Source organism: Monodelphis domestica, chromosome 8 (assembly GCF_027887165.1).
Source record: "Monodelphis domestica isolate mMonDom1 chromosome 8, mMonDom1.pri, whole genome shotgun sequence".
Taxonomy (NCBI): Eukaryota; Metazoa; Chordata; class Mammalia; order Didelphimorphia; family Didelphidae; genus Monodelphis; species Monodelphis domestica.
In genome coordinates, this window is record NC_077234.1 from 66,343,612 (window position 1) to 66,360,166 (window position 16,555).

The window sequence follows — 16,555 nt, forward strand, 5'->3', positions numbered from 1 at the left end:
AGTTATCAATTAGACCCCTCCTTGCTTTATATTTTATATTAAATTCCCTAAATAGAATTGAAAATACTCAATATTTCTAGCCTTTGGCATCAGAAGATCCAGGGATCTAAATTTCCATTAGTGTGAATAACTCTTTGTAAAGAAGATTTCTTTACCAATGATACAGGGCCTGGCACATAGTAGGCACTATATGAATACTTGTTTTCTCTTTCCCAATGCCCATTATCAAGTTATCTGAAAATAACAATCTTAAACAGCTGCTTTGGAAACTGAGAGGGTCATGGTTACACAATTGATATTTGTCAAATGCAGGACATGAACCAAGGTCTTCCTGATTCCAAGGCCAACCAGCACATCATGATGCCCTATTGGGTAAACTACCCAGTATGGCACTTGATATTCAATTCACTAATTATAACTAAACTTACAAAGTATGTCAATATGAATTGATTCAGCTTTTCTTCTCAATTCAATCAAGATAAAAATGACACATATTTATAACTTGGGCATAAAATCATGTTTATTGTTCAAAGCTTGTCAATCTGAGCCAGAGAACTAGAAAAGAGAACAAAAATGCCACATATAGTCATATAGCATACACAATATTTTGTCATTACCCACTCCCCAAAATAATTTTTAACAAAGACAAATATGTATATATATACATATACATATATATATATATATATATATATATATATACCATTCCACATCATAGAGAAAGGAAATTGGATCATGACCATGAAAGCAATTGTATATATCACCTGATTCATCCTCTTATTTTAGAAGTGATACCCAGAGGAGAAAAATAACTTCCCCATGGCAGTTAAGAGAGGAAGTAGCATTTGAATACAGCTCCTCCAATTTCATATCCAGTGCTCTGTGAAACAATCTGGGATGATACTCCTCTGGTATGTTTCTACCTCTTTTACTTAGGGAAAATTATTTCTTCTATGATTTCCTTGAAAATTAGTACACTGATCTAGACCACAGTGAACTTGGGGAAAAAAAGTCAATAGCAACTCTTCTTTCTTCTTTTAAATAATATTTTATTTTTTCCTCAATTCCAAGTCTTTTTTCATGCAGAGTGGGCAAAACAATGATCCCTTTATATTCTGCTTACTGGAGAAAGGAAATTAAGCAAAGATGGGAAAGGGAAAAGATATCAAATAAATACAGTTTTTCTTCCCTGGTTATATGACCATTATGGATGAACGTAAAGGGAGTATTCAAAAATGGAAACCTAAAGAAATAAAAAGGCATGAACAGGCAAAAAGGCTCCTATATCCTGTCTATTCTGGTTACAGCCAGGGAAATGGGCTACAGAGAAGCTAGAGGTTTTGGTCTAGCCAGCAATAGGTGGAGATGAATTTCACATTGACCTCATTGAGTACAAGTAGCTTCTAATCCTATTCTATATTAAATGGACTTGTCCCCAGGACATGTCCTATAACAGAGCCAGTTCTAGGTTAAGTTGAGTCCAGGCTGAACATAAGAGATTATGGGACATTCAGCATGGTTGTTTTTTCCTTCTGCATCACATTCTATATCTCAAATTAAGGGATCAATTGGTGAATAGAAAAAAGGGAACATCAACGGTCAACAGCAGGCTTGTTTATGCTACATTCTATGGAAATTATCTGCATAGGGTTCTTCCTTTTATCTGAATGGAGTAATTAAAAGGATATGTAGAATGAACCTAGATGCTAGATTCAGGAATTCTATCATGACCCATGCAAAGGGGGCAAGGGTGAATCAATATCTCTCAAAATGGTACTATATTCTAAAAAAAGCAAATTTATTCAACATGGAATATAAAGAAGAAATCTGCTTTAGTGTCATTTATTGCCTCTCTCTTTTGTGTATATCTTTCTTACATGACTATCAGAGCTTCTCCTGTCCTGGATATCTCTTGGATAGTGGGGAAAAAATGAAGTTTATGTAGGACAAGCAGATAATGGAAAGAAGACTGGATTCAGGTGTATACACAAAGACACGCACACACATATATATCACTTATAAAATAAATATATGATTATCTAACCTGTTATAAGCTTGTTGAGGAGAATTATATAAAATAATATATGGGAAAGTACTTTGAAAACTCTTCAGTCTTATACAAATATTAGGTATTTGTGGAAATGTCTCTCCAATCTAGAGTAAAAAAGTCCTTTTGTGTATTTTAAATAAGAGCATATAACAGAGCCCATCTATCCCCTAATCCCAGAAGAGCTATGTCAATGCAATTTATATATTATATTTATACTGTGGCGAACACTGAGGTATAAAAATAAAATTGTAAATCATGTGTTACATGGCAACAGAAGAATAAAACTGATGTCAAAAAGGTTGATTCCAATGATTAGTCATGTTAACTTTACAATGAATACCATATATTGGATTATTTGGGATTCTAGAAAATGTAAGCAGCTAAACACCAGTGGTCTGGTTATCTAGTTATTACACTTATGGTGTGTCCCAGAAGAGTGAATGAAGGAAATAGGATAAGAATGTTTAAAAATCTAAATTTTTCTAAGAAATTTAGAAGTTTTATCACTTTTATCGCTTCTCAGCCTTTTGGCTAAGATCAAGTATAGAAATAGATCTTTTAAAAATACAGATTCTTTGCAGACTGAAACATTTTTTGCAAAGAATTTGATTTGCTTGAGTATGCATATTTATGACAAGTATCCTCCTCATAGTATAGGGGCTGGGGATAGAAGAGAGAGAATATCAATTTATTTATTCAAAAACATAAATTTTAATTTAAACAAAACAGACCTTTTTTTAGGAAATCTAGAAAGTGAAGCCAATTTCAGTAGAAGGAAATAAATTTTAAATGGAGCTCTCGTGGGGTGAGGAATGAGGGAACAAAAAATGCTCTGTGGAAACTATAGAGAGCACTTCTGCAAGTTTCTTGAGGATGGGAGTGAATTGTAGACAATCAAAGTATTCAATTGATATCTGTATTCAAATTAAACTGAGTCACAAAGGGAAATTATATTTGGATATTGCCAAAAGGGATTAAAGCCTGATCCATTTTTGCTTTGCAATGACTGCTATTAGAGATAATCCAGTAGGGCAAAAGTACAGTAGCACCTCATTTATTTGACAATGTCAGATACTCATATCCACATAAATAAATTTTCCAGGTTACTGATGCCTGTTGCCTTTAAGCAGCTAAAAATTTTTGATGACATTTTCCAAAAATGCATTATATACTACCATGTGCTCTCGCTCTCTCTCTCTCTCTCTCTCTCTCTCTCTCTCTCTCTCTCTCTCTCTCTCTCTCTCTCTCTCTCTCTCTGTCTTGTCTGTCAGTCTTTCTCTTTCTCTCTCCCCTCCAGTTTCTATTTTAGTATTGATACAAAGTATCATTTTCAAGGCAAAAGAATGGTAAGGACAAGGCAACTGAGGTTAAATGACTTGTCCAGGGCCACACAGCTAGGATATGTCTGAGACAAGATTTGTCCCCAGACCTGGCCTTCTATTTACCTAGTTATCCCTCCATGCTTTCTTAAAAAGAGTGCTGGGCACTATTTAACAGTTTTTTTGTTTGTGTGTTTGTTTTTTGATGACTATGAGCATTGAGGGGATGCATAGAGGCAGAGGTTTAGATAGATTAGGTAATTATTAAATTTAGATTTATTTATAAGATTAAATAATAAGATTAAAAAATAAATCAATGGAGAGATATGGCATTTATTTGTTTATATTCTTAAACTTTACTTTCTATATTAGAATCCATGAGTTCCAAGTCAGAAGAGTAGTAAGGGCTAGACAAGTGACTTGTTCAGTGTCACACAGCTAGGAAGTGTATGATACCACATTAGAACCCAGAACCTCCTGTCTCCAGGTCTGGCTCTATCCACTGAGCCACCTAGCTTGAGCAGATATGGCATTTATTAAATGCTTACTGTGTGACAGCACCATGCTAAGTACTGAGTATACATATACAAGCAGAGTGGTCCCTTCCCTCAAGCAATTTATATTCTATTTGTGAGAAAATAGCACATGAAATGAAACTTGGAGAAGGATGGCCCAGTTTGGAAATGGTGGACCAAGTTCCAGGTACAGAATAAGGAAAAGACCCCAAAAGTTCTAGGGGAGGGAGTGGATGAGAAGATGAAGATAATGGCTGGAATGCAGATGGCATGGTTTGGGGGAATGATGTTGGGGTTGACTTTCTCCATGAAAGATAGCCAACTTGATCCCAAGATCAAACCATAAACTTTTTAAATTCAGCAATTTTAATATATACCCTTTTTTGAGCAAGAATCACCATAGCTACTTGACTTGTCTACCAATGCATTTAAAGCATTTTCATTCTTGTCATAGGGTCCTGAAAGAGTCCCATACTGCTATGGTATAAGGGATAGAGAGCCAGTCTTAGAATCAGAAAGACCTGAGTTCAGGCATTGCCTCTGACACATATTGGCTCAGTGACTCTGAACAGGTCACTTAACTTCTCAGCCCACCCTACCTCTTGTCCTCCCCCAAACCCCACCATTTATTGCAAACTATGCAGTTATGAACAAATTGTTCTATATCAGATATAGATATTCAGAGAGATATTCCACTTTGGGAATTTTCTGCTAAATGAAATCATGGGTATATACCCTAATTGTTTTTAAATAATGACCTTGCAAGTCATCATAAATATTAAATACTGTACTTTGTAGCGATAGAATGATGCTCTCTGGATCTAATGAAGGAGGTAGGACGTGTGATCTTAAATGAATTGATACAGCTCAGGAATGGCTCCCTAATTATTCTCCTGACATCCAGTCTCTTCTCTCTTAAATCCATCCTTCATACATGGCTAAAGTGCTATTCCTTAAGCACAGGTCTCCCTGTAACCTTGTTTAAGAGTTACATACTGAATGTTCATTAAAGGCTAGGTCTAACCTACCTTCATAGGCTGGTTACATATTGCTAATCCACTTCATCCAATTTACACTAGTTGTCATTCTCCATCCAAGATAGTTCATTTCCTATGCTTGCACCCTTGTTCAGGTTGTCCAGAATACTGGGAATGCTCTTTGTCCTCACCTCTGCCTCTTGGAATCTTTAGTTCATTTTAAGGATCAAGTAGGTCCTCTTCCTTCAAGGAACCTTTGAAGGTTCCCCCCAGTTATTAATGGTCCCTCACTCCCACCCATTGCTATGATGTATATTTTGAATATATGTATGCATATGTTACATATAAATGTATACAAATATAAAAATAAGTAGAATATAAACTGCTTGCTCACAGGACTAGCTGACTTTTGTATTTATCCTCAGCACCTAGGACAGTGCCAGGAACTAGTCAGAAAGCTAAGGCATAACTGACATGATAGAGATGCTGGACTTTGAAATAAGAGAACAAATTCCTTTATTTGATTGGTCATTTTCCTCTGCATCTCATTGTTCCTTCTCTCCTTTTGCAAAAATCTGCCACCTTACCTTACACTCTTAAGTTCTCAAAGAGTCACTCGTTAGGTACCATATGGTGAGGATTCCTTTTGTGTTTGGACTGGATTAAATGATTGCTGAAGGCCCTCCCAATCTCAAATTCTCTGAGTCTACATCTCAGGGTAGCTCACTCCTATATCCATTGTGGAAAATGTGCTGCTAGCCTCTGGAAGAGGATGTTCTTCACACAGGAGGTCCTCTGGAATGCAAGAATCACTTGAACCATTTTCAATATCAATACATATCACTGTGAAAACCTCGCAGAACTTTGCATCCAAGATGTGTGAACATATTTCTCTATGTCCAAGCACAAATCCAAATAGATGGGGCTGGGGAGGTTGAGGAATGCCATTGTCAGCTTTGGTCTTCATATGACAGATTCAACAATTGCCCAAAAGAGCTTGAGTCCACAAATAAGTTACCTAGGATGATGTAACTCATCTTTGTGAGCTCAGATGTGTCTTCAAATACTTACTAGCTGTGTAACTCTAGGTAAGCCACTTTGCTCTGTTTACCTCAGTTTCCTCATCTGTAAAATGAGTTGGAGAAAAAAAGGCAAACTACTCTAGTATCTTTGCCAAGAATGGGATCACAAAGAGTTAGACATTAAATGACTAAACAACAAAAAGTGTACCCTAAAGAATTAAATTGTCTACATATATTTTAAGTAATGTTCTTTTTTTAATTAAAAAATCTTTTATCTTCTGTCTTAGAATCAATACAATGTATTAGTTCTAAGGCATAAGAGCAGCAGAAGCTAGGCAATGGGAGTTAAGTGTCTTGCCCAGGGTCACACAGCTAAGAAGTATTTGAACCCAGGGCTTCCTATCTCCAGGCCTGGCTCTCTCTAACCATTTAGCCATCTAGCTGCCCCTTTGGATAATTTTTAACTTTAAGACCTTTAACAAAGGCCATCTTCTCCTTGGTGCTTCCAACAGTGGTCTACTCTATTTGGATTTTTACATATTAATGTAACTGTGGTTGAAGGCAATGTGTGATCATTTGATACAGTATTTGAAAGAAGAAAAAAAATCCAGGTTCTCTTATTAACCCTTAAACCTTCATTAAATGTACAACACAGTCTTTGACAGATACCAATTTTATGGATTCAGAGATTTCTTTCAATGCCAAAAAAGCTCTGGCTTTCATAACACCTTCTATAGCTATGTTTATTTAAAAACAAGAGTTTCCTGTTCTGAGATTCCATACTTGCTTTTGTTCATCTCAAATAAGTTTCTTAGTTCCTCCAGGTAAGTCTGATGCAACTGATCAATCTGTTCTTGTGTGGGGTGAGGAGTCTGCTGAACAGGAATAGGTTGTCCCACTGCAAGAGTACAGAATGCAAGAACGCCACAAGTTATATAGCTATAGAGCATCATCTCTATGTACATATCTTCTCATCCATAAAAGGAGGCATCCAATTTCTGTGCCTGCCGTCTGTTACCTCCAAATTTAGTTTCTCTCTCAGCTTTCCTGAATGCACACCATCCCATTCGATGTGAACCAGAAACACTTGCCTCCTTTGCCAACACTGTACTATTGGTACCCTGGTGGTTTTGAGCCCTTGTCAAATGAGCTACTGTCTGAAGTGCAGCTGTGGATTTATGTGGGCGCTGCCCTTCACCAAGGTCACCGACACTCTCTGTCTGACACAACTGGCAGCCAAACCACAGGACTTTACTATTGCTTACTGACCACGAGCTCACTGAAGACTGAAGGGTACCTACACTTTTCTCACTCTTCTCATGCCTTATTGCCCCCTACACTGTTTCTCATCCGCATTACATTTTTAAATACTGTTCCATTCCAATTGAGAGCTCGGTCCACTGAGGACTTATAAAGCTACTCTTCTGGGAAAGAAACAAGTATTTTCTAAAGGCAGAATTGCAGACACTAATGCAAAATTAAAGATCATGCACAGCAGATTACAATTAAGCCTGTAAATCTTTTTTCAGTTTGGACTCCCTCAATGAGCATCCATTGCAAAAGAAATCAGCATATTTTCTAGAAGTATTTAACATATCATATTTTTCCCACTTGCATCATGGACCTAATAGACTTAGATTTTATCTACTTTGGAGAAACTAGAGGATTTGGATTTTTTTTCCCTCCCTTTTAACAGCAAATATACCATTTCAGAATCTCTACTACTTATGACGCCCCCTCCTGGCTTAATTCAATCCTGCTTCTCAGTTCCCCCAAATAAAAATCACTTTCCTGTATAGGATAGGATAGGCAACAACTAGGTCCCTACTCAAGTCCAAATGGCCAGGACATGAAGTCAAGCTATGTCTAGAGCAAATACTCTTTTCCTGGTATCTTTAAATCTGTTATTGTTTTTCAAAAGTATTCTGAACATTTTATTTCAATATCATTGGTTTCCTAGGTCATCCTATATATTTTATTTCAAGCATTTAAAAACATATTCTGAGAAGAGGTCCATAGACTTCACCTAACTGCCAAGGGTATCCACAACACAAGACAGAGTAAACTGGCTTGGAGACAGTGGAGTAGGGCTCTATTTCTGGGAAGAAGGGGTCTTTCCCACCAGGTCTCTGAGTATTCCTAGTAGAGAATCTCTGAGGATCCTGTAGAACCTAGATCAATCAATCAACAAACATTTATTAAATATTTACTATATGCCAGGCACTGTGCCAAGCATTAGGAATATAAAAAGAGATAAAGAAAAAAACAATTCTTGACCTCAAGGAACTTATAATCAGTGGGAAAAGGTGATTAGAAAACCCAAAAGAAATGGACTGATGGGGGATGGTGATGATAATTATTATTATTCAACATCAGTAAAGCATGATTATTTTTATATTATTATTATAGTATAATCTGATCTAGGGAGATAGGACATAAAAAGGCATGGGGGAATGTAAGAGACTACATGCCTTAATTACAGAATTGATTCTTCTTCTCCATTTGCTTTGCATTATAAACAGATATAATCTCAGCTGTTTAAACTCAGTTTTCTCTCACAGATTAGAGGCAAGAATAATAGTCAGTCATGCTAACTACACATAATCAGCAGGGAGCAGAAGAGATCCTATTGAAAACAAGTCCTGGGGGCAACTCGGTGGCCCAATGGATGGAGAGCCAGGCCCAGGAAAGGGGAGGTCGTGGGTTCAAATTTGGCCTCAGACACTTCCTAGCTGTGTGACCCAGGGCAAGTCACTTAATCCCCATTGCCTAGCCCTTACTGCTCTTCTTTCTTGGAACCAATTCACAGTATTGATTCTAAGACATTCAAAGCTCTAGTCTTCATTCTCTACTATGGATGAGAATCAAATAGTGAGGCAAAGACAGTGTGGTAGTAGAAAGAAGGCTGACTTGAGAATCAGGATACTCTAGTTCTAGTTCAAGCTCCCCCAATTAAACAGTGGAACAAGTCATCACCTCCCTATGCCTCAGTTTCTCCATCCATAAAGCAGTAATACCAGGAATCCAGCTGCTCTAAAAATCTTTTAATTTAACTGCATTTTTCCCTTAATAAGTGGTGAGAAGTCTCTGGGATGATGAGCCAACCCCAACCTTTGAGAGCTTTATAGAAATGTCCATTTCTTCACATTTTTTTTAAGAGTCAGACCTGAAATTTTTCACTGGTATGAAAAACTCCTGGTGAAGAAGCTCTTTTCACCAATGACAATAATAGCAATTATTCTACAACTTAGAATCACAGAAAATTACCCAGAGCACTGAGATTAAATATCTTGTACAGGATCATTAACTTGGCATAATGTACCAGAAGCAGGACTTTGCCTGATTCTAAGGCCAATTCTTTATCCACTATATGATACTACCTTTCTGTTTCTTTATTGCACAATTTAACATTCTAGTAAAAGAGTGAGTTAGCATTACTTTACCTCTTTATGTTGCAACATATTTGTTGAACAGTCATCCAAGAAATGAATGATCAGTAAAGATGACAAGATAAAAATGTAGCAAGAACAAATGAACAGGGGGCAGCTGGGTGGCTCAGTGGATTGAGAGTCAGGCTTAGAGATGGGATCAAATCTGGTTCAAATATGGCCTCAGACACAGTTTCTAAAGATGTCTATCACACTAAATATTTTTTTCTTGTTGAGGATTTATGGAAGGAAAAGGATAAGAAGCACAAGATGAAAGTGCATAGAGGAGAACTGCACCTTAGTTAGGGATATCCTCATTGATGAGATCACAAATTCATTGAAATGTTCCATAATTAGGCAAAACGTTTTGGCCCAAGTCTATTAAAACTGGACTTCAGGAATTCAGTTTAATTAATTAATCTAATGCTCTTTTTTTCTTTAGATATCCCATAATTAATTTTGTAAATATGATTCTCTTTTGCTCTTTGTATTTTCTTTTGTTGCTTTCATTAATGATAATTTATGTAGACTATTTCTTCACAAGAACTTAAACTGCTCCTACCTATATACTAATTTTATCTGCATATGGTTTTCTTTCCTTTCCTTTCCATTTATAGATGACATTTTTTTTTTGTGATTCACAGAACTCTTCTGTCTCTACAAAACTTCACTTGAGAAATATATGAAGGATAATGGAAGGGCAGCCAGGTGGTTCAGGGATAGACAGCCAGGCCTGGAAATGGAAGATGTTGAATTCAAATCTGATCTTAGATACTTTCTAGTTGTTTGATCTTGAGCAAGTCACTTCATCCCCATTGTCTAGCCCTTTCTGCTCTTCTGCCTTGGAACCAATACTTGGTGGCAATTCTAAGAAGGTAAGGTGTTTGTTTGTTTGTTTGTTTAAAAACCCTTACCTTCCATTTTGGAATCAATACTGTGTATTGGTTTTGTTTTTTAAAGGATAATGGAGAGGTCCATTGTGAGCATATGTGGGCAGACAGCTATTCAATAGAAAAAAGGAAGCAGGCAGAAAGTCTAAAGGATGCTATCAAAATAAGCAAGATGATTTCAGAAAAAGCTAGAAAGATTTGTGGGAACTGAGGCAGAGCAAAATAAGCAGAATTAGGAGAACACTGTACACAGTAACAGCAATATTGGACAATGATTATCTGTGAAAACTTGGCTACTCTCAGTCATGCACTGATCTGTGACAATCTTGAAAGACTTTTGACAGGGAATGCTATCCACCTCTAGAGAAAGAATTGTTGGAGTCATTGTTCACATGGGTGTATCTTGGGTTTTATTCAGGGGTTTTGGTTATGTAGGACTGCTCTTACAACAATGACCAATATGAAAGTGTGTTTTGCATGATAATAAAAATTTTAAAAAAAATTTTTTAATGCAGCCCCCACCCCCAAAAGGATGCTACCAAAAGAATGTAGGCCTAGTGGGGGGGAAAAGATGGGTTGATTGATGGACAGGTCCCATGCTCCACATGTATCCATAAGCAAAGGAGAAAGGCTCCTATCCCTTCGCTGATAGATTTCTCCATGGTGAATGTATGGGAGTCACAGGATGGATAGTCATGGATGGACTGCTTTTACTACTTAAGGAAATACTCAAATTGATCTATTGACATATGGGGGGGGGGTTGAATTATAATGCACTTATAAATATACAATATGTTTTATATACATATTCAGACTATCAAACTGACTCCAACCTGTTTTTCCATTTTTATTTGATTTTATTATCTTTCATGTTCTTTGGTTAAACCAGATCATTAACTTTCATCCTTTGATTTCCTTTTCTCATATCATTTTTTGCTCAGAACTTTCTCCTAATACCTGCATTCATTTGTTTTTTACCTTTCCTGCCAATTTCTGTCATTAGGTAGAAAATTGCTTGCATAAATTACTATTAATGAAACCAGAAAAATGAATACAAGAAAAGGAGGATCATAAGGCCAAAATTAAGCACATGACTTCTAATGAGAAAGAATGCTGGATTGATAATCCAGAATTAAACTCTGAAAGATATATTTCATTTCATCTTCATAACAGCTCTGTACAGGTAGATACTATCTCCATTTTACAGAAAAGGAAACAGGCTGAGAGGGTTCAAATGAATTGCCCCATGGCCTCATGGAGTGACCTCGAAGGACAAGATTTGAACTCATATCTCACTTAATTCTTTAAAAAGCCCTTACCTACCCCAAAGAGATAATGGACAAAAAGACTTGTACAAAAATATTCATAGCTGCGCTCTTTGTGGTGGCCAAAAACTGGAAAACGAGGAGATACCCATCAATTGGGGAATGGGTGAGCAAATTGTGGCATATGTTGGTGATGGAATACTATTGTGCTAAAAGGAATAATAAAGTGGAGGAATTCCATGGAGACTGGAACAACCTCCAGGAAGTGATGCAGAGCGAGAGGAGCAGAACCAGGAGAACATTGTACACAGAGACTGATACACTGTGGTATCATCGAACGTAATGGACTTCTCCATTAGTGGCGGTGTAATGTCCCTGAACAACTTGCAGGGATCCAGAGAAAAAACACTATTCATAAGCAAAGGATAAACTATGGGAGTGGAAACACCGAGGAAAAGCAACTGCCTGAATATAGAGGTTGAGGGGACATGACAGAGGAGAGACTCTAAATGAACACTCTAATGCAAATATCATCAACATAGCAATGGGTTCAAATCAAGAAAACATGTAATGCCCAGTGGATTTACGCGTCGGCTATGGGGGGTGGGGGGGAGGAAAAGAAAATGATCTATGTCTTTAATGAATAATGCTTGGAAATGATCAAATAAAATATATTAAAAAAAAAAAGCCCTTACCTTCCATCTTAAAATCAATACTGTGTTAATGGTTCTAAGGCAGAAGGGCCATAAGGGCCAGGCAATAGGGGTTAAGTGAATTGCCCAGGGTCATACAGGTAGGAAGTATCAGATGCCAGATTTGAATTCAGAACCTCTTATCTCTAGGCCTGGTTCTCAATCCATTGAGCCATCTACCTGCCCCTGCAATTTACTTTTGATAACATGTAACCTATCCCATTTTGCATGTAGAGAAATTAAGATAAGGGTTCAATACCACATGCTAAGCAGTAGAAACTCGAATTTGAACAGAAGTACCCTGATTCCAAACCTAGTAACCAATTTATCTACTAGAATTGCATTTTGAAATTGAGATGAAGACTGTGAAATCGCTATACTGAATATCCCAGAAATCCTAGCATTTTGCTGAGGAAGAACCTGGAAGTTCAAGATAAAAACCTGACATCACACTGATCATAATTTCTGATCCTGAGGAAAAACTCCTCTTAAAATGACATGGTGGCTTTAAAGTTCACCATCATTCTCCCAAATGGGTTCACACTTTTAGGCTACCATCTCTTGTCCTTGGGTTATCCCCAGAAAAGAAACATCTACCATGAATTCCTGCAAAGGTTGAGAAAACCCAAATTGCACTTTCAAAAATGCAATGCTCTACTTGGAAATAATAGTCTATAGGCCAAACAGGAATATCAAACACACTCGTATTGGCCTCTGTGACCAAAGAAATATCAAGATGAGGCAACTTGTTTAATTACTCCACATGAGATGGAAGATTATTTTTAAATTAAAAAAATACAGTGAGTTAGTTAGGTGGAGCATAGGAGTGATTCATGGGATAGAATTGAGGAAGGAAGGCCAATGAGGAGGATATTAAACTATAGTCTAGATAAATGGGCCCAAATTCTAGTCACCTAAGGCTAGCAGGACCATTACTGATAATGGAACCCTACTACTGAGAATAGAGGAACAAGTCAGTGAAGAGTCGTTAACATGTGTAAGGAATTGAAGCCAAGCTCGTATAACAGATCAGCTTTCAAATAGTTGACAATCTAGAAGGGTTGGGTGGAAAGGAGTATAAATACGCATAACCATGAAACAAGAGAAAAGTCCAAGCAAAGTGCTAGTTAAGAATCTGAGACGGTCATCATTTTTAGCCCGAAGGTGGGAAGGGAAGTCTTCATGGCAAATGCAACACTTGAGTTGGGCTATGAAAGGAGGGGCAACTAAAGGCAAACCTTGGAATAAGGGGGTAAGAACAGTTCATTTCTATGCATAGACCCAAACTAAAGTGATTGCAATGGGAAGAGAATATTCCAAGAGCTACTGCTGGAGGCTGGATCAATAGGAGGCAGCCACTGTTAGAATTACTATGCATAGAGGTAAGGGGAAAGTCAGAGACAACACTGAAGTTACAAATTTGGGAAGATTTATATGAACTGATAAAGAGTGAAATGAAAAGAATTGGAGTACGGAAGAACAAAATAAAAACCTTTACAAACAAACAAATTTTGAAATCCACAAGAATTCTGACCAACACAGTAATCAATTATGATTATAGATCATTTGGGTCAGAAGCATATTAATCATTTTCTAACAGAGGTGCGAGGCTCAGGGTACAAAATGAGACATATTTATCATACATGGCCAATGTGGAAATTTGTTTTACTTGGCTCTGCATATTTGTCTAAAAAGGGGGGAAGGCGCTAAGGAGGTGTTTTTCTCTTTTTTAATCAATGGGGTAATAAAGAAGAGACAATAAATTTTGGTTCATTGGAAAAAAAATTTAATTAAAAAAAAATGGTGAGCAGCCAGAAATGAAGTTAAAGCAGGATCAAGAGAAATAGGAGAAGAACCATGAAAAATGATATTCCATGAGCTAAAGTTGAAAACAAAATCAATCAAGGAGGAAGTAATGAACAGTGCCAATCTTTACAGAGAAGTCAAAGGATGGAAGATAGAAAAAGATCATTAATAAACCATATGACTAATAAGCCAATATAATAAACAATAAGCCATTAATGAGTTTAAATAAATTTTAGTTTAGTGCTGGGCACAGATTCAGATTACAAAAGGACAAGACTAGAAAAAAAAAAGGAGTTGAAAGTATTTTCAGCATTAAACCTCAATGGAACAGATCACCTTTACAGCACCCAGGCTACTGGTTGCTGCCCAAGGAATAAGCAGCTGATTAGGCACTTTTTGCAGGAAATATCCTCCTCTTAGCCTAGTGAATGCCTTCTTTTAGTGATATAAATAGCAATCAAAAATGTTATGTTTCAATTCCATTTAAATTTAACCCAGTCATTTGTTGCATTTTTCAAATTCCAGTGTTTCCATTTTTTCACTTTTTCTGGTTGTTACTCCCTTTTTTCTATAGGGGACGGTGCTGCATTTACATCTCTTTGCTCTGAATCACAATACAAACCAACCCAGAGAAAAAGTAATTTTGTCCTTACTGATGTAAAGGAGAGTAAATGTGTACATATTATGTATGTGTGTATTGTAAGAGATAATTCAGAAGGTTGCCTAATTAAGGACAGGATGTAATCAGATGTAGGCTGCATCAAGTAAGCCAAGATTTCTGGAGGGTACTTTAAGATTTCTATGGAATGTTTTGGATGTCAGAGGACCAGAATTCCAAGAAGTGCCTTAGGTGAGGAGTTGGAATATAACAGAAATACTTTGGGGTTTGAAGCTCAAGAGTGGTGGTTGGTTGGCATTTTCCTCTCTGTATTCCTGGAGATTTTGGATATAGCTGGTTAGGAATAATATCTGGTGAATGAAAATTACTGAAGAAGATTCAAGGCAGGGTGAGTGGGACTCTGACTGCTTCCCTGATTCTATTCAGCAGGGGGCAGAAAAGGGCATCTCAAGTCAGGGAACCTGCAGTCACAGCTGGAGTTTTGGAGACAGAGAGACAGAGAAATCTTAATTGAACCTTGAAATCATAATATAAGGATTTTATAATTAGCTGAGAGTATATAGATAGAAAATATATTTTAGATAGATAAGGAGATTAGAGAAGGCCTGGTTTTCAGACAGAAGCAACTCCTTGCAGAGTTTTAGTTTGGGGGTTTGGGATCCAGTTAGTTATTAAATTTAGGAAATATATAAATAATATAAGAATATATTTCATACTTTATTTTTCATCCTTCATTTTTTTCACTTTATTTTTATAGTTTTAAATAAATAAGGGTTTTTATATATCAGTCTCCAGTTGACTTTTATCAACTGCAAGTCCAGCCATTACTCTAACAGTCAACAACTGAAATCTGATAACTTACCAATAAAATCCAATACCAACCAATACATAATCACTAGGTTGATATTCCTCATAACGATTTATATATGCACAGTTTCTCTACTACTCCTAAGTTTGTTACAATTGTAAAAAAAAAATTAAATTAAAACAATTTCCTTCCCTGTTTTGATCAAGAAATCACAAGAGGGAAAATTCCTCAAAGTTGTTTCTTGTTGAAAGGTCCTTCAGCTATTTATCCTTTGCAATTCTTTCCCAATTTTAAGTGTTACCTTATTCAAAAGCCTTTAAAATGCTGGGAGTTAAAATTGTGTAAGGGTGTTCTTCAGTTCCTTGTAAAAAAAAAACCTGCTAGCTGAATAATAAATCCTCTCTTGACTTCACAATTAATGTGTGTATATTACCTGTGGATGAGCTGTGCTGCTCTCAAGGTTGATGCTCCTGAATGCATATGACTCATTCTCTTGCTAAAACCTAACATTAACACATTTTAAAATTTATTTTTATAGTTTGAAAATTATACTCACTCCACGAAACAACTGCATTACTCTTAATAGTCTCTCTGATCTTACTCAGTATTTAAAAACAAACTCCATGATTTATAGCAGTAAAGAAGATTCCGCATCAACTGGGAAATGGCCAAACAAATTGAGGTGACATTAATATAAGGGAATCTTCCTACAGCATAAGAAGATGAATATTTGCATGGGAAGCATGGGAAGACTTCTATGATCCAATACAAAGTACACAAAAATGGAAAAACAATATACACAATGAAAACCATACCATTAAAATAAAAAGAACCTTCACAAGCTAAACTCAGAACCAAGCACACTATTACAATCATCAAGGTTGACCTGGAAGAAAAGGAAAGAAAATTTACTTTCTTCCCTTCTTCCTTCTTTGAAAAATGGGGAGGAGCTGAAGCAAGATTATATATACTGAACATTGCATATGATTCTAGACTCAATATGTTGGTTTCCTAGAAGTGCTCTTGGCCCCCACTTCCTCACCATTATCATTCTTTTTTGTGTGTTCTTTGCTATAAGGTATACTTCACCAGGGAGGTGAGGGGGTGGGAAGGATGAATTGGTAAATGAAAGTAATGGAAAAACAAGAGACCAAAAATATGAAA

At 36.6% G+C, this 16,555-nt stretch overlaps 1 protein-coding gene and 1 pseudogene across 1 annotated transcript in view; one reads left to right on the forward strand and one right to left on the reverse strand.

Annotated features, from left to right (window-relative positions):
• Positions 1 to 507: 507 nt before the first annotated feature.
• MOGAT1 (monoacylglycerol O-acyltransferase 1) overlaps positions 508 to 16,555 on the reverse strand; it is a 38,933-nt gene continuing 22,885 nt past the window's right edge. The window contains exon 6 of the mRNA XM_001365648.4: positions 508 to 6,781. Within this exon, the coding sequence (XP_001365685.1) occupies positions 6,627 to 6,781 (155 nt within the window). The 3' untranslated portion in view covers positions 508 to 6,626. The remainder of the gene's footprint in view (positions 6,782 to 16,555) is intronic.
• LOC130456024 (U2 spliceosomal RNA) lies at positions 2,562 to 2,698 on the forward strand (annotated as a pseudogene).